The 19,158-nt window shown below is 36.9% G+C and overlaps 1 protein-coding gene across 5 annotated transcripts in view; it reads left to right on the top strand.

The window, feature by feature from the left end:
- The window catches only part of RBM33 (RNA binding motif protein 33), a 104,958-nt gene that overhangs the window by 40,738 nt on the left and 45,062 nt on the right, over nt 1-19,158 (top strand). For all 5 annotated transcript variants that reach the window (XM_076331925.1, XM_076331924.1, XM_076331922.1 and 2 more), the window contains exon 10: nt 2,508-2,566. In XM_076331925.1, the coding sequence (XP_076188040.1) occupies nt 2,508-2,566 (59 nt within the window). The remainder of the gene's footprint in view (nt 1-2,507; nt 2,567-19,158) is intronic.

The following is a 19,158-nucleotide window of genomic DNA, read 5'->3' as shown; positions in this document are numbered from 1 at the left end:
AAAGGCAAATCTCTTACAGTGGCCACCATCTCCCTGCCCAGCCTTGAATCTTGGTTCAAAAAAATAGTTACTTTCAAGTCAGTTTTGTTTCAAACAAATTTCTACTATTTTTAGTCTTTGAAGCTTCATAAATGATTAAGAAGGACTCAGTCTATCAAAACCCCTAAAACAGTTATGTGAACCTCTGCGCATACCTGCTGCAGATACTGTTCAGTTGGCGTTCAGTTGTGCCTTTTGTGGCATTTGAATCCCATGTCTTTTAGTTGCTTGCTTGTCATTATAGTTTTCTCTTTTCTTTGTGTCCTATTCTGTAAAGCAGTTTTGAGTTGTAAGTAGTAATTTTTAGCTGAATGCATGTCCAAATTTGAGTATGATCAATTTACAAATGCTGGAGGACTGTACATAGATGTACTATGAAATACTAATTCAACCTGTGATAATAGGTATTGAGTTTTTTCCTTTTAATGTTTATACCACAAATAACTATTTCAAGGATACTGTGGTGCTGCCAAAATTGATATGAACTAACAAGCAGTTTATGGCAGCTCGGTAGATTAGTATGCCATTTACCTTTTAAAAACTGTTTGGTGTCTTAGGAAAAATGATGTTATAATTCTACTAAATAATCAATATGGGAATTGTTTCTTCATCTTTTCAGGTATAGCATTGGAATTTACGGCCAAAAGCAATTTAATCTTCTTAAAATAGTGTCTAACAACATGCTGTGTATTATTTTTGAAACATACTTATCAAACCTACAGAAGATTTGACATCAGGAAAATGAATGCTTATTTGAGACTTCTTTGCTGCTTCAGCAAGTGTCCAAGGATTGAAAGGGCACAGAGTTTGAACTACTGTCTTTCATGAGTATTAAATTCATTTGCTTAAAATATATAAATATATATAACTCTATATGCTACTGCCAGAGGCAGGATACCGAAATAGACACAAGTGCCCTGTTCAGTTGACATTTCTCTACATTTCCCACCTTATGCAATTTTTCTCAGTGCTTCTCTGACCTCTAATACCTGAGCTATTTTAGTCCTAGGTCTGTCAAGAGCACCCTGTCAATTTTTTCCAGGTGGCCATGGCTGTTTGATATTGACAGATGTTCATTAGAAGCCAAGATAAGACTATCCAACTAGTTTTCTCGTGTAACCTGATACAAAATTTGCACGCAGTCCTTCCTTGCTGAAAGACTGGTTCAATTAGTTTACCCTGTCAGTCCCTGAACTAGTAAACCACAAGTACTTAAGAAAAGTGGATAGAAGCCAGACATGGACATGAACTAAGAATAATTACTAACGCATTAGTTCTTGTGCCTCAGTTACCAAGGAAAAAGGGAATTTTGAGGCGTCTTATCAAACTCGATGTTGGGAAATGCAGCTAATTTAAGGGAGGAGTTGGGTGTGTTTCTTAACATCTTTCCTGCTCTGAAGTGTAATACAGTAGTTGTCTACAAAGTTGATATTTAACCCTGTCACTTTCAGAAATGCTAAAAACATTGAAGAAAAATAAATTTACTAAAAGTTTTTAGTAAATGAGCAAACACGTTCAGTGCTGTTTGATTGAAGTGCTTTAAACTTCTCTAGGCCTTCTGTTTAACATTGAACATTTGTACTTCTAACACTTAGAGAACTCAACGAGGAAAAAAACTGCACTGGAAAATGAGAAATGTGTCATTGCACTTTGTACTGGGGATTCAAATAAAGATTCAGTCCCCAAGGTGATCAGCAGTAGATACTTTGTGCGTTATGCCATAATACTAAGTGAATGTTTCGGGATTTTTTTTTTGTGACTAATCTTTTGAAATGCAGTTATGTGGACAAGTCATCCAGGTTAATGCCCCTGAAATCCTAATTTTGGAGGTTATTTTTCAGGAGGAGTGTCTCCTATTTCTTCTTGGTGTCTCTGTGAAATAGCAGTCTTTCTTTCAGCACAGTGATCACAGTTGCATATACCATTACTGTGGCAAGGCCAGGTTAAGTAGTTTTTGCTTGCTGTTAATTGCCACTGTCTGCCTCATTTTACCCTCCTATGAACAGTGATTTATACCAGATAGAGCCTCCCATGCCCATGCTTGTGGGAGGTTGGTGGTGAGACTGGGAGATAACCTAGGAGATCTTGAGGGGCATGAAGTTGAGAAGGCAAATTAATCATGTATCCTTCTATTTGAAACATGAAATTACGTTACGAGTCTCTGTCAGCTTTGTCTAGGAGACGTCTTTGGCTGAATAAGTATTCTAGTTTTCCTTCCTGCAACAAGGAGCAATTTAATTCTGGAAAATGCAGAATTAAATTATGTAAATTAACTAGGAGAATCCTAATTGCCCTGTTGCATGTTGCGGGGGAGGGAATGGTTGCTTAAAGTTAATTGTAGGAACTGTGACGTGTGAGGGTAAATGTAGCAGATTTTAATCATGGCTTCTTACTGCAACTGCTTTTGGAAATAACAGCAACAACTGTTAGGTAAAACAAACGGTGTTAAAAGGTGCTTCTTGTTTCAGTGCCCTTGCTGCCAGTTCCAGCCCAGCCAAGACCTGCTGTAGGACCCCAGAGATTTCCTGTGAGTAGCAGCTGTTTCTTCTTCTCTGATATGGATAAGCATACATTTGCAAGGAAATATTAATATAGCAAATAAAAGCTGTTCTAGGGAAATATAATTTTAAGGATTTGTAAATATTGACAGTACACTCTGCAGTTGAAAATGTTTGTTAAAAGCTTAAGGTCAATGGATTTTTGAGAGTAGAATTAATTCTGTTTAACTGTAAAATTGTTGAACCAGTCTCTCCAGTGGGAGAGGCGTGAATGCATCTTGTCTTAAGGAGTATGGGCTTCATTTTATTACTTGACTCTTTCTGTATAAATAGAATCCTTATTTTATTTGATATAATAAAAGGCTATTTGAAATAATCCCTAAGCTTAAAAAGCAGTATATATATTTTTATTGTAAAAATCAGCAAAATCTCATTTTTATCATTAATTCAGGCATTTAAATGCCTTCATGTTTTTATATAAAAAATGGGAATGGCATTGCATGGCCTTGCCTTCTCATATGTTTCTAACTTCCAAAACAAACAAGGCACCTAGCTGCTCCACTAGGCTGATTGCACTTGATAATTTTTTTTTTAGTTCTGTGAATGGAGAGAGTGCATACTTCTAGACCTTTTCTCATCATTTCAGTTTTGTTTTCATAAATTTTTAGTTCAAATGGTTTGCAGAGTATCAAAATAAACAAAAGAATAAATAATTTGTGCAATATTGCCGTAAATATTTTCAAATAAAGACCCATATATTATGTTTCCCAATTATATAAAACACACAAAAATTATCCTCTGTTAATGTGTGCAGTGTTGAAGGAGGATAGTAGATGTTTGTGAACATCTGTGTAGCATCACACAGTGAATTACTTGCATAGAGATCAGATGTATTTGAAAGAAGCAGGTTTCAGAAACCTTCTGTGACTTTTGACTACCATGTGCATACCTGGTTGGTTTTGACGCAGAATATTTTTTGTACAGGACATCTAGCTGAGGAATTGTGATGTCCGTATTTTGTACAGTAACTGAGTTTTTAAATTGCCATGTTTCTTCTGTGAAGTATGAAAAGGTTAAGCAGTAAAATCACAGTTTCATTAAGTAAACTCATGTTACAGAATTTCATCATCAACACTATAACTGGAGATATTTTTCTGTTAAAAATACTGCAGTTTTCAGAGGAAATAGTTTTCTTCAGCAGCCTTTAGTATTACGTGGAGACCTTATTAACATTTTAAAAGTAATTCTAATTTTTTATGAAAACCAGTATCTTGCATTTGTTTTCCTTTGACACTAAGTTGCTTTGCCAACAAACACAATTTGGGATGGAAAAGAAATTGGGAGGACAAGGAATATCTGTAAAGGCATTGTAACTGACATCTTTGAAGTGTGTTTACATCAGTGTAGAAAAAATTGAAATTAATTTTTTTTAAATTGTGAAATTAAATTTTAATTCTGTTCACTTTTGGTTTTACAAGTTGAGAAGTACTGCAAACCTAGCTAATCTTGCATGCAACAGTTTTTAAAAGGGAATAAAATAGGTTGAACATTTTTGGTAGGACTCTTGTTCCTTTTGCCTGAAGGAAAATACTTTACTGCTTGCTGCCTTTTTATGTAAGCAATGCGCTAGCAAAGAGTCAGTATAATTCGTTTTTCATAAAGAGGAGGGGGGCTAGCTTAACTAAGAGGATCCAGTACTGTGATTTGGTTGCCCTGAGTGTTTGGGTTTTTTTTTTTCTACTTCAGCTAGTAACCTGCTGTATGACCCTGAGAAAGTTACTTAATCTTTCCATGACTCACTGAGTTATAAAATGGGTATAATATGGACTTCCCTTATGAAGTACTTTATAAATTTTGCATAGGTTATCAGTCATGTTAGGATTAGGAATTAAGTGTCACTGTGTACATACCTCATGTTTGTTTTATTAGGTGTAGTATGTTAGCTCTTGTGCTGAAGACAAATTTACTTTGACTTGAACATTTTATCTTGCAGAACTACCTTTTTTGCTCTGTTACATGTCAAATGCCTTTGTGCCATTATAATTCACTTGTTTATGTATAAATGTTGACTTAGAGCAATATAGCAATGGTTAGACAACTTTGACAAGCCATTTGAAAAAGATCAAAGAAGTATTCCACACTGTAGTTCATTCATCCTTTTCCTCATTGTAGAAAGAATCTCTGGATATGTAATAACTTGAATTTGCTCTTGCTTTTAGGATTGCCTAATCAAAGGATAATGGTCAACTGATTTTTCCGATTGCTTTGTTTCTAAAAAAACTGTGGGGTTAGAATTAAATATTTGTAGCCTGCTTTCCCCTTTAAGTTTGAACTGGATGGTTTATTTTGATTGAATGTGGCAGAGGTGGAAACATTAATGGTAATGAAATTCTTGCAAGGGAGAGACCTAGAAGTGACTAGTGCCCTAACTGAAGGAAAAATTGCCTCCGAGTTCCTATCTTATCTGGGAGAGAAACCTCTCAGCACAGAGAGTCTGTGTGTGCTCCGAATGTGGGAAGAGCTTCAATAAGAGCTAATCAATTGCAAGTCGTAGATCCATTGGAAACCAGGTGTTATTAATTTAGGGCTAATGAAGTGACTTGTAACCATGTAATGGTTAATTCTTAGAGCCTTTTGCAGAAGGATGTACTTGAAGAGTTGAACAAAGTTGTAATGAGCACATTAGCATATTGGTGTGAGTTCTAAATTATAAGAAATACTGTAGCACTAAATCAGGGTAATGTTGATCGGGATTGAACCTGCTTGGAGTTGGGACTGATTAAATTCACTTAACCGTGAATCTAAATATTTCAGGATAGGGCTCATTGTTCAATTATTTCTTTCTTAAAGCTTAACTCCTGAAATGTTTAGAGAGAAAGTACTAGAAAGGACATAATGGAATGAATCCGTGTTCCCTACTTAGAGTTATTTTAACATTTACAGTAATCTTAAATCAAGCAAGGAAGTTGTCTATCTCTTATTCTGTAAGCGTTCGAGGTGACTTAGTGTGAATGATGTTTGAGAGCTATATTCAACTGATTAGGACTGAATAAATGGTGGATCTGAGGCATGTTACAGCTGAGAAACACGGTGAACTTGCAGTAACTGGGAGTTAAAGACCTGAGCTCTGCGAAGGCTCCTATGCTTGTCTAAATTGTACTCTTCAGGTGGCTGTAGTTGATAGTAATCCAATCTTCAAGCATAGTCGATGCTAGTATTTTTCCAGGTATTTGAATTAACCTGGAACTGTGCAAGTGCTAACTGCGTGTTTTCTTTAAACTGTTTTAAAGAACAGATTAAGCTAACCTCTTTGGCAGAGTCCTTCTGAAGGTCTTGCTTTATCATCTGCCTTTGCTTCAAAGTGGTTAAGATGCTTTTTTCTGAGTTCCTGTCTCAGTGTCACAGTTGGTATTTGACAAATAACAGTCTACTTCGGGGGCTGAAGGAAGGTGACAGAAGACTTTATTCATAAACTAGTTGTATGGGTCTTCTGAACTTTTCACATGTTTTCTGACCAAATTACTAATTCTTGTGGGTGCCCCAGTGCAGGTATGGAGCCTGTGTTTTTTCTTGTTACACAAGAGGGACCACTGTGGTTCCTGTCCTCTGGTGTTTGTTATCTGGGCCAATTTCTCTTTCAACTCCTGTGTTCTGTGAAGAAGGATGGGGTAAAACAAGGGAAAAAGAAATTAAACAGAAAATGGAAGAGGTGTTTCTAAACACTTTATATGTAGGCTGCTGCTATTATAGAGGCCACATCATTACTTAATACAAAACTAGGAGCTAAGTTGATGGTCCAGATCTTTTCATCCCTTATGTGAATCCACCAGCACAGTCTGTGTCTGAAATATTTCAGTGTTTGCCTGAAGAAAAATTTATAAAAACTTTTTACTTAAAACATCATTTATTTCACTTAATGAATGCTGAAGTAATACTCGTGTGTGGCACATGTGCAGATTTTTAAGGACATATCAAAGTGTAACAAGTGTCGTCGTGCCTACTTTGGGATAGAGCATGGCAGATGGAAGGTGTTTTCACTGTCAGTGTTCTTCAGCCAGAAATTGTGAGGTATCCCTAGCATCCAAATTTGGGGCTGGAGTGGGGCATTTGGAGTGAAGAGGAAGTTGGGGAGAACCTGCTTCACACTGCTCAAGGCAGAAGAGAGGAATTCCTCAGATCTGAGGCCATTCCCTCTCTGTCTCTGCCCTGGATCCTCCCCTGAAACTGCTGTAGAGAGAGCAGAGCCTGTTAACACAGCTGTGCATCTTTATCCAGGAGAATTTTCAGGAAATTGGGATAAATTCTGCTTTAGCCTCTCTGCTTAACCTGACACCCTGGGTGTGGTGCGAGCTGGGCAGGCATCCATCCCACAGACACATTTTATTAACTTTAGTCAACTTGAGTTTCAGAGTTGCAGTTAGGAATAGTCTGAAGTGGCACAAAGCACAAGATGAACTGGCACTAGTGTCCGCCTGACTAATTTATGCCAGGAAGGCTGTGATACTTTTTAATGCACAAAGCTTTTCTCGTCTGATAGGACATCTTAGTGCACTGGATACCTTTCAGGTAACTGTTGAATTGAAGTCTGAAAAAGTTGAATTGTGTAACATAAATTATGTTTTATCCAGTATAAAAATAAGACTTTAATAGAGCAACTTGGCCTCAGGCCCTTGTGAATATTCTACATCGCATGTCTTTTCAGTTCCCAGGGGGTTTTGACGTGATTTGGTTTTGGAACTTACCTTACAATTTCCTTTCAAAATCATCTTTATCCTAAAAAAATACTTGATTTTTTTTTTTCCTTTAACCTGCAAAAACCTCAGTAAACTTTCTTTATATTCCCATTCAACATTCTTCCACTTGATCTCCAGGACATCAGGTGTTGTCTTAAATGGATGCTGTGAAAGGCAGTTGATTAGTCTTGATTCAGTTTTTCTCACCATACTGAAAGCTCTAGTTTGATGAATTCTGAGCTTTCAGGTGTTGTTTGAAATTCATACACTGCTTTTAAACTTCTTCATGCTTTAATCTGTGAGAGGTTTTTAAACAGGTGCCCAGCTGTTGCTCAGAACGGAGGTCACTGTCCTTCATTGCCACTTGCTTGAAACATTTCTTTTAGACAAACAATGTATTAGTGCTATACAAATTAATTATAAAAGGTACATTAGAATACTATTTACTGCTTTTTCCCCAAAGTGACCCTTAGACTGACTTGGATCAGCCTACAACACCATTTTAGCAAACTTGGGTCAGTTTAATGGATATTACAATGTACCTGGGTCTGTGGGTGTGCCTTTATGTAAACACCTCTTGCAGTATGTAGAAGCAGAAATTTGTGGTGCTTTTCAAAACAAAACTCCTTGCAATAGTGTTTGCTGTTTGTTGTGGGAAATACAAATAGAGAGTAAAATTTTTTTTCCCATTATTTCAAATTTGGTCGTGAGTTGTTACAAGTGAATAAGGGTTTTAGCAACTGTTACTAAGTTCACAGCTCATTCTCCAGTACTCACAGTAAGGACAATTTAAACAGTCCTGCATCTGAGTACAGGTAGTTGTTTTAAACTGATATTTAGTAAGTAATGGTATTTAGTAACTAGTACATGTTTGCAACAGTATGTATGTAGGATACAAACTGTTAATGGAAATAAAAAGCCACCTGTGAAAATGATTCTCCTGCTTCCTCACAATTATTCTGCTTTAGCTATGGCTTTACTATAATGAGTAACAGTAAATGAAATTTTCACTCTATTACTGTGTAGCAGTGGCAGATCACAGGTAGTGTAGAAAGCATTTTGTTTTCATTTAGCAGGATACATGGTATCAGGTGGTGTTGATTGACATTTCTTGGATAGTGCTTTATACAGCATTTCATGCAAATCATGTTTGAATGAGACTGCTGCATCAAATTACATTTCTTTCAGATTATAGCCCTTGCAGATGTGAGACAGAGCTTGTTCAGCAGCTAGCAAAAAGCTTTTGTTTTTAACACTTACTGTTTTCACAACTTCACTGCAAAGCCCTATAATTACAACACTTAAGATAGTGAAGGAATGATGGGCACTTTCTCTTTTCAGATCTATAAGTAGTAGCAAGCAGATGCAGCATGAGATCCCTCCAGCTGTCAAATATTGTCAGGCTGGCATAGAGGGAATGCAGTTTAAAATGCAGGTGACATAATACCCAACATCCTCCATTTGCTAGTGGGCTTCTGATTAATCACGATTACCATACATTATCATACCATCAAATTTAATCATATCAATGAATTCCCATCTGCAGGAGGAGCAGCAGCAGCTAAAGATGATGGTAACAGCTATTAAATAAGAAAGAAATAGATGGTTTCTAAATGCAGTAACCCTTTAACTTGTTATGCTAGCTCCAGTGTACACGTGCTCTGTAGATATTAAAATCAAACAGAAAACTTGTGCATTTATATTTCATAGTTATTGTCATTTACCTTTCTGTTAAGTAATTGCTACGTAGCACTGCCAAGGAAACCAGAGTTGTAGATTTTTTAAAAAATTTTTTTTTTCCTGTATTAATGATGCTAGATTTTCTTCAGTCTCAGCTTTATTTAGTACCTGCTAAATACAGAATCACAGAATGGTTGAGGTTGGCAGGGGCCAACTTGGTCATCTTGTCCCATCCCGTGCTCAAGCAGGGCCACCTAGAGCTGTTTGCCCAGGACTGTGTCCAGACAGCTTTTGAGTATCTCCAAGGATGGAGACTCCACAACCTCGCTGGGCAACCTGTGCCAGTGCTCAGTCACCCTCACAGTAAAAAAGTTTTGATATAGATATATATTTTTTATATATATATAAAACTATATACTGTGATTTTGATGTATGAATGAAGTTTGAACTTTTTTAATCTCTGTGAGCAAAGCACAAACTTTTATCGAGGCAAAGATGAAAAAGTATTATGCATATAGCTATATAGCTGTTAATTAGACACTATTAAAGAGATATTTTGCAGAAGTCAAGACTTATAAAGAAATCTAATTAAAACATACAATTGACTTGTTACTACAGTGCAGTAAGGCTAATCTAGTGCTTAAACACTGAATGGAGAACTAAAATATATTTGGTATAACATTATAGAGTCCTAGATGACAGTATAGTTCTCTTAAGGTATTTTCACTGAGCTGAGAAAATGTCCTTTTAAAAGATAATTCAGTACATTCGTGTCATCCCAATACAAAAAAAACCCCAAACTATAATCTGGTATTTATTCATCTTCTGCACCTTCAGTTCTTGCCATTTCTTTTAGAATGTGAAAGGACAAAATGCTTCATTCATTATAAAAGGTAAGTCATACTACTGTTTACAGTAAAATGAGTTCCTTTAGAGGAATATTATGGGTTGACGGTAGGATACCCAAAAAGGAAAAAATGTTCAGTCCTTCATACGCAACACGTGAGTAGTACTTGCAGGCCCATTGGGAGCTCTGGGTATGCAAAGTTTTTGCATCAAAGTGTTTGCAAGGTCGGAGATCTGTAAAACATCTCCAAAATGAGATTTCCTTACAGAATTAAAAATCAGGAATCAGGTAATTTAACTACTGAATAGTCAGATCTGAAATGGCATTTTCTAATACAGATCAAAGTCCAGGTTGGCAGCAATTCTAATATTTGTCTTCTATAAAGCTGGCTGCTTCTTGACTTTTTTTTGTAGCAATCTGAGCATTTTTCGTTGAAGGGAGAAGCATCATCCCCAAGTCATATATATTTTATCTTTGAGGTTCTCAGATTGTTTTTAAATTAACTATAACTGCACCTTCAAGCTTGGAGTTTACTGTAGAAATCCTGAATTTGATATTCATGATCCAGTTTAGTTCTGACCTCAGAGTTGTTTCTAATCATCAGTGACTTGCAGGTCACCAAGATACACTAGTCAATAAACACTGTAATAATATTTCCATAGAGTGGTCTCTGGTAAGTTTAAGGATAAGGTATGAATTTTGTTAGATGTTTTATCTCAATAGTTCTGAAAGCAGAGGAGGTCCAAAACTTGGGTCCCTAATTTTTTACACGTCCCTAAAACTGTTAGCTTTCAGCACAAAAATATGCAGGAGGATTTTATTGTCTTTAAATAAAATGATTATGAAATTCTCTTCTTTCAAGGGAGAGTTCATCGTTCTGAATGACACTAATGTCTCTTATGCTTTATCTCCAATTTTTATTTATGATATTTCTATATTGTACTTAATCTTAAAAAGTTAGAGGGCACCAAACAAAAATAATCACACACTCTTCCACACCGCACCCCTGAAGAGGATTACAAACGAAAGTGAAACTGAGTCTTCCAAATGAGTTAGTTTAAAACACCTGTTTAAGAAATCACTTAGGTTAGTGCTCTAATCTGAGAGGTTTGGGTTTACTCTTCCTTCAGGCAGTGCAAGCTGCTACAACTTGTCCATCATGCTATTTCTTACTATGGCCTGTCTTTCCTGCTGGAGGCACTCTTCCTTCATCCATAGAAAACAGATGGGAGAATGGTTTTTCTGTGCATCAGAAGTGTTAGGAATTTAAAGCTAGAGTTGGGATTTAGTTAACAGTATCTTTCCTATGCCTGCTGAGTGTTTTCTGAGAATTGTTCTTGAATGGGACCACTTGTCCTGCAGATTTTCCTTTTCTAACATATGTACCTCGATGGTAGGGCAGATGGAGGTCCAAGAAACCTATCTGTGAAGCAATCCTTCTGTGTAGTGCTGGTTGCTTGTGGGCCATTCTGCTTTGTTGCTTCTCTTACAGAAACACACTGAAGTTGTGACTATTTTTGTCTTCATTTGCAACATGAGTATGTCCCTGCTTGATGTATTGGGGAGGATGCCCTGAAACTTGCTGAAAAGGGATACTTTTAATATGAAGTGGATCTCATTTTTAGCTTTAGTCTTCTGAACTGTTTGGGATTGTCTTAGTGTGCTGGGAGTATCCTTCTTGTTCTGTATCACCCGTGTCCTTATTTTAGCTACTTTATCATGAGTTGGCTTAAATAACAAGGGATTCCATGCCTTTCTCTCCTTTCTTGTACTGATTTTCCATGATGGCTGAATTCCATTTTGGGACCTTAAACAGTGAAATCAGGCATTGGTGATTTCTCTTACAGGTGACCTGGACTTGTACCTAAACGTCCCAACACACTTTCTTATCTATCGGAATTGTGTAGTATCAAAGAGAAGCTTGTCCAAGTTATATGGAACATTTTAATATTAAAAATTACTTTTGGCTCAGTTGAGGAAAATATCAACCCATTCTCTCTCAGACTCAATCTGTCTGTAATACTAGGGTCTGGGCTGTCCACATACTTGAACCAGCACTTGCTATCTCGTTGCATTTTCCCCTCAGAAAATAGATTCCAGAAACTTTGAAAGGACTCATGTATGGGTAGCATACATTCATTGTCTTGAGTTTTATGATCACTCTGAACTTTAATTTTTGTCCTTCTTGATTGTAATGTATTTAAGGCATGAATTTTTATATACGGTCTTCTTATAATACTAAATCCATTGGGAAAATCATGGTGCTTGCTGGGTTTTAGTTCACCTTGATGGAATTACATGATTGTCATAGACATCACAGGGACACTAATGAGTCATTTAAACTATATTTAAGGAAATACCAAAATATGTTTTATTATAAAATTTCAGTGAATCATTCCATTTCTGTATGCTGTGTGCAGTAAACGAGAATGCTATGAAACTTGAATGTGAAGAGCCATGGTTTGTGGGATGTATACATTTCTATTTGAAAATTTTTTAACCATACCCAAGATATATGTAGCAGGGCTTCTTGCACAAGAGGATGGAAAGTCAGTTCCTTGCACCGGAAGGTAGGCGTTTTAGGAAAGCTTTTCAAAAAATCTAGTAGCTGCTGAAATAAGAGGATTAACATCTTGTGACAGATGGCCATAGTTTTAATTGTCATAGGTTATAGTGGTCATTATTCTTTGCATTTAAACCATATAAGAAGAATTAACTGAGTGGCCCTGCTTAACTGTCAATGGGATTCTCCTAGCTCTTTGCATTTTAAGTGAGATTAATAAATGAAAACATGTTGTAGAGGCAGGGTGTAATTTATTGAAAGATTCATGAAGTTTCAATGATATTGTTAAGGTATTTAATTAGTCTCATGAAAAAAAGTAGAGTGACCCTTTTAGAGAAGCTGATAAGTCATATAATAGCTGTTAGATCCTCTTTATTCCTTGCTTTATAAGATTAACTTTGTGCTAAGCAATTTATGCTAAGTTTTCCCTTTTATTGGTAACCAAAGTTATCTGTGCTTCATGAATAGATTACTGGTGATAACATCATGTAATTAACAAGAGATGCAGAAAAGTAAAAGTACAATTTGTGTAAGAATTGTATGAGAGAGAATGTTAATTTCTTAACTAGGAAGGATATTTAAAGGGATAAAAGGAAGGCAAAATAGTGCAGTTCTTTGAAAGGATTAAAGTAACCTTATCTCGTGTTCTTTCAGAAGGTGGGATTGCCTGAGTGTGTGAAAGTCATGTTCAATGAGCTATTCACAACTCTAATGAATTGTAGAAACAAGTTTGCATTGCATTTTTTTTTTTCCAAAAGTGAATGATAAGGTGTAAGTTATGCCTTAGCTATATTGAATAATGGAAGTTAGTAAAAGGGGAAATTGTGCAACCTGCAGGCATGCAAAAATTGTGTAAAAATGTCAAATCTGAGGTGCTGTAAATTATTGTGTGTGGGGAGGAAGAGTGGGTAGGGGTTGGTGGGGTGGTTTTTTTTTTTTGGTCAGAGTAAACTTCACAAAATTAAAGATTTAAGACAATAAAATACCTGTCAGTAGCACTTCAATGTGCAGTTATCTTCTCCTTTTAAGTATTTCTAAAACTTCTGTGATTGTGGTCTCTTTGGAAATCCACACAGAACCCCATTTCCAATGTAATTTCCTTCTAGACCTCAGTTCTTGTATTAAAAAAAAAAAAGATACTTCAGGATTTTCAAAGTAAAATTCTAAGAGGATAAATTAAATGAGAGTTCATCACATTCCTTAAAAACAGGAAGAAGTACAGAGCAAAAATTACTTTCTTTGGTAGTTTAAAAAAAGTCTTGATGTTTAGTACCTTGCTCTCAGTGTTCAGGCATTGGTATGTTTTGGCTTTCACAGAAGATAAGAAAGAATGGCCAGAGCTGTTCCCCCTCGCAGCCCACAAAGCCTTACTGAGAAGACCGTTCAAGAGCCCTCCAGCTTTCAAAAATTACGATTTCTCTCATTAACGCCAGGGCTGCAGGTAGTGGTTTAGAAGGAACTGCAGTGCTGAAGTGGTTGCAGTTTTGTGAAGGGGTATGCGTCAGTTAGTTAAGGACTTCTAGGACAGACTGTGACGTGGTGGGTACATCTGCTTCAGGTCTTGTGCTGTTTTCTGATTCTGTGCTCTTTTTGTGACTAGCTTTAAATCCAGCTAAAAGCTCCAGTTCAGGAGTCTTTCCTTGCAATTTGGTGCACTTTTACTAAATAATCAGTCTGGTAATTATACTAAATAATCAACAATAATGATACTAAATCAATAATGATACAAAATAATCAATCTGATGACAATGAGAAGGGGAGAAGACTCTTCCAAAAAGTTACCGTATACACTCTGCTGAGTCCTTCTCATACGGACGTTTGGTAACTCAGTCTTTGAAACCATTGCCTGTATGAATGTGATCCAGCCTTGTGGGGTCTCACTGGAAAGGCATGTAAATATTTTGTCCTTTCCCCCAGGGTCACAGTTGGCCCCAATCTTGGACTGAAATGTAGAACCTTGCAGCCTTGGCTGATCATATGAATTTACAATTCTCCCTTTTGTTTGATTGAAACCTGTTAACTTGAAAATAGGTATTTTGAAGACTGTGAGATTTATTAAGTAGGGAAGTTTCCTAAAAGGTATAATAATGGTGAATAGTTAAATTTTTTTTTTTTGTAGGGAGTCTTAGTTGATGTGTGTACTGAATAGTTGGTTGTAATTTGAAACTGTCCGGATAGCAAAACCATGAAAAATGGGAGTAACTACTGTGCATATAAAGATTTATTATGCATCTATGTTACAGTATGCTTATTTTATCAAAAATAGACCATTATGAAAACTGGCTTTTGCACCTGCTCTTCATTAATTTTTGAAGTTAAATAGCTCTGTGTGGTCTTTTCTACAAAATATCAGAGGCCACTTGGGAGTTATTAGCAGCAAATACTTGCGGAATGTAAAGTTTAACACTAATGGTAAAATAATCCACTCCTAGAATTATAGTTTAACTACTGTTAAGTAAAAAAAAAAAACAAACCACTCTCAAAAACTTGTAAGTGATGGAGAACTGTTACATTACTTTGTACTATTTTTAGGATAATTAGAATTTGGCATACGTAAAAGTTGTGGTATTAGTGTATTCCTATTAAATTGAAAAAAAATTGTAATGATATTTCAGAATAATAGACAAGCACCTCATAATTTAGAAAAATATCCACCATAGTTTACATATTTTCTTTTTAAAAAAAAAGTTCATTAGTGTCTGGAAGTAGTAGCTCTGGTTGAACCTTAGGGTTTTAGTTTCACATGTAGTGTGTGAAATTAATCTGCCACACAATCAAATTCCTGTTAGAATTGTCTTGAAAGCTTTTTCAGACTAAAAATCTCAGCAATGTAAAATCTGAAAATACAAGCTTCTCCCCAGCCGTGTTACTGTAATTTTAGGGCAGAATTTTGTTTCACTCTTTGGGGATAGTAGAAGCAAAGCTAGTTTAGGAAAAAAGTGAAGGTCGGTCTTTTTCACGGATGTTAGAAGGAAGAGAATCAAACTAATTTCTTTTTTTTTTTTTTTTTTTTTAAGAAGCAAATATTGGTAATTCATTTTTTGGCAAATAACAAATGTCTTTGCAATTAATTTTGCATGATTGGCCTTTGGTTATCAGCCAAGAAATGTGATCAGTCATATTTTAGTACTTCTTCAAAATGTCATATACGTAAAGTTAAAATCTGTTCAGTGATCAAATAAGTAGATATTTCTTAGTGATAATTATCTGTATAGCATGCAGCTTTACTGTGGTGTGATTTATGTCAGCCGTACTTCTGTAGTTTTGCCATTTTTGAAACACTTAGGTTTCAAAAAGCCCAACCCTCTGTTCCATTGTGCATGGAGTAAGTGCTCTGGCAGGGAAGGGTCATTGTTTCAGCACTAATGAATCCTGACATTGAGGGACAACTCATGTTCATTGCATGACATAAAAAGGATCTTCGTGTTACTTTAGATACAAAATGGAGAAGGAGGGTTGGCTTTAGGATTGGAAAGTATTTGTTATCTTTAAAAACTTCTCAGCCGCAAAGTTTAACTGGAATCTTACTTAAAAAGTGAAAAAAACCCAGAATTCTTAACTGTGAGAAGAGAGGCGCCAATAGGAAAAGTTCCAAACTTCAAATACGTCCTTCTCGCTCTGATTTTGTTGGAGTGTTTTGGAGTGATTTTGACCCAAACTTGTTTTGTGGGATATACTTTTATGAAATATACCACTAATAAAACTAGAGCAAAAAAATATTTTCTCGATGTATCTTGGTGGGCATTTGTTGGGATTTTTGGATACCGGCTTTTGGATAACAATTGGATAACTGTTAGTTTGTCTTAAAATCAGTGAAAGTATTTAGAGGACAGTAAATATTTGCTTCTTAAATTAAGCCGGATGGACACCTTTGGTACTGAAGGGAGCTTGAAATCAGTATTGCTTATATTTTTAACACTAAAATATCTTGCTGGTTATTGGTTTCTGTAACTTTTCTGTAAATAATCTATAGTCTCTTTCTTAGATCTAAAATAACCTTGTATTACTCAGTTCTAAAACTTAACTAAAGCTTATTTCATAAGGGTTTAAAGTTTCCTTATGATGGGAAATATAAAGCTGCTCTCAGCGTTGTGTAGTACTACCAGACTTCTGTGGTTTGAACCAAGATGATGTGCTGGTAGCCTGCCTCATTTTGAATCATTTTTGTTGAAATTTTCTGAATACTTTCATTCCGAGATTGAAACGGTGGAAAAATACTGTAATGCCCAAGAGAGTTATTTAGAAATGTTTTATTATTGCTCAATTTTTCAAGGAAGAAAATTGAGTTTGGCTGCACTGAGGATGTTTCAGTACATAAAAGCTGTATGAAATTCAACAGGACTTTCCATGCATTGGCAATTCAGGGCTGCTTTGGGATGAGGTAGATCTGGGCATAACAAGGGTACGGGTTGGCAGGAGAGGGAAAGCTGGTACGAAGAACCATTTATTTAAAATACAAGTAAATGAGCACAGGTTGAAAAAGATCCTCTACTTCTCCTTCCCTGTCAGGAAAAGGAGGGGAAATTGCCTGGACTAAGTGTACAGGCAAGAAAGGCAGGGTCTGGGTGGGGCAAATAGGAGCTCCTGACTGGCTGCCACAAGACCAGACCACCAGCTTGGAGTCAGGGAGCTGCGAAGCTGGGTCCATGGTGGGATTAGGAACCAGCGGGCAGAGTGAAAGACGTGATGGGGATGAGAGAATGTATCTGAAGAGCAAGCAGGAGAACAGTAAAGCTAATTGGACAAAGAATTAGTATTGGGGAAGATGCTTGAGACTGGGTTACAAATTTGGTCATAGAAGTGGAGATGCCTGCTTATTTTTTGGCCTAAGCCTGTATTTTGTAGCCTAGCACTAAAACTGATGTTTGGGAGTGAGGGGAGAGACTGATAAGGATCTGTTACCTTGACCAGGGCAGAATACATCGAGTTTGGAAGAAGCAGGTAGAGGAGACTGTGGTCACTGCAGTGCTGTTTGGTGCTTGGAAACAAGCCCAGCCAGATCATTCCTGCTGCCAGTTCTTCAGCTCGGGTGGCAAATATGCGATGCTTATGCTTTATTAGCCCAGGTTTCAGTAAGTTTCCACATAATTTGTTTTCTGCTGGCTATTTTAGAAATAACTAAGATATATGTAGGCATATATTGTGTCTAGAGAAAAATACAGGGAGAATTTCAGAGCTTCTAAGTCAAGCTCTCAGAAAACAGGAAAAAGCAGGCTGTCTGTCGAGACGGCTTTCTCTCCCCAGGTACAATATGTTCATGTGACTACGTGCAGTAAATAAGATGCAAGATAAAAACCATCTTGTGTGAAAACTGCCCTGATGAACTGGTTTCTCCCCTGCCTCTGTTGCAATGACCTTATGAGTTATGCAGTGATAAACTAATAACTAGATAGCTAAACATCAGTTGGTTTGCTGGGTGCTTCCCTCAAGGCCGTGCGGCTTGCGGAAGCGCTGTGTGTTCCCTAGGATGGCTGTAAGAGCAGTGCTTTGAGAAATAGCTTTTATCACCAAGGCTTCCAAGATGAGGGAATGCATTTAATCTTAGTTTGAAAGTACCTCTGGCAGCTCCTATGTGCAGTGATGGTAGAGGTGCATTTTGGGAGCGAAGGGTCAGGATCCTCAAGGTTTGTGTTCAGTTGCTCTTTTGGCAGGCAGCCAGCGCTGTCCTGCTCAACACAGGGGAAGGGCAATGCAGTTGAACAGCCTCGTTCAGCTAAACCTGAACCGATTTGGATGGGACAAATAAACGTCACTTTCTCCATCCCAAATAGCTCCCTCTTCCTCTAGCTGCTGTTTGCAGACAGCCTGTGAAATTCAAAGGTGTTAGTCTCCTCTGAGGTGGCAAGAATATTTTGCATTGGTAACTGTTCACTTGCAGAAGCATAGCAGCTCCTCCTACAAACAGTATGTATGTTATGAGGACTGTCATGCTTGAGTATAATATAATGTCTTTCCACTAAATGAAATACCCACAGGAGACTGGCTGACTAGGAGCACTGGCAATGGGATATAGATGCTTTAATCTCTGGGAACAAAAAGTATTTACAGTTGATGGCTGCACAATGGCATAAAATAAGTAGTCACAGTCTTGCTTCCAAATGAGAGGTCTTAGTATATCACATATCCCCGTTCAGGTGTTTTCAAGAAGGCCACAGATTTAATAATGGCTGTGATCCTTAGTGCCTCTCTCATCTACTTGTTTGGGCCTTGCCAATCCCAGTTGTATTGTGCTGGTAGAAGGGTGTGAAGCAGCTTTGTCTTGTGCTACTTCGGTAGTAGACTTCAGTTTCCAGGGCAAATACCCATGTTTGCTGTGTGAGAAATTCTTTTCCTAAAATGCTAATATTTTTGCAGTACAAATAGGATAGAGCGAGACTGCGCATACTGTTGGTGAGGGCAGCTCAACAGATAAATGATAAGCCACTGCAACTTGGTTGTTTGGTCCTTTGCTGATGACCATATTTCAGTCTAGCAGGGAGTGTTTGCTCCGAAATCTGTTTTGGGAAGCTTGTCTTCAGCAATGGCAAGCTTTAAGGTGAGCATCAAATGTAGACAGAACAGATGTCACCACTGATTTCAGAATATGTGTAAAGAGGAAAACAAGGATGTTCTTAGATTATTTTCATTACTTATTTGATTTACTCACACGTAATAAGGAAATGTTTGTTAATGATTTATGTGAGGCATAGCTTCTTCCAGTTGTCAGAGGTTGCCAACATATTTTGTCAACTTTTGATATAAAATGAAAAATTGTGATAGTGTGAATTACTCAATTAAGTGGCTTCTGCAGTGTTCTGC

The sequence above is a fragment of the Aptenodytes patagonicus genome, chromosome 2 (assembly GCF_965638725.1).
Source record: "Aptenodytes patagonicus chromosome 2, bAptPat1.pri.cur, whole genome shotgun sequence".
Classification (NCBI taxonomy): Eukaryota; Metazoa; Chordata; class Aves; order Sphenisciformes; family Spheniscidae; genus Aptenodytes; species Aptenodytes patagonicus.
Note: the sequence above shows the minus strand (reverse complement) of the source record. Positions and strands in the feature narration are given on the sequence as shown.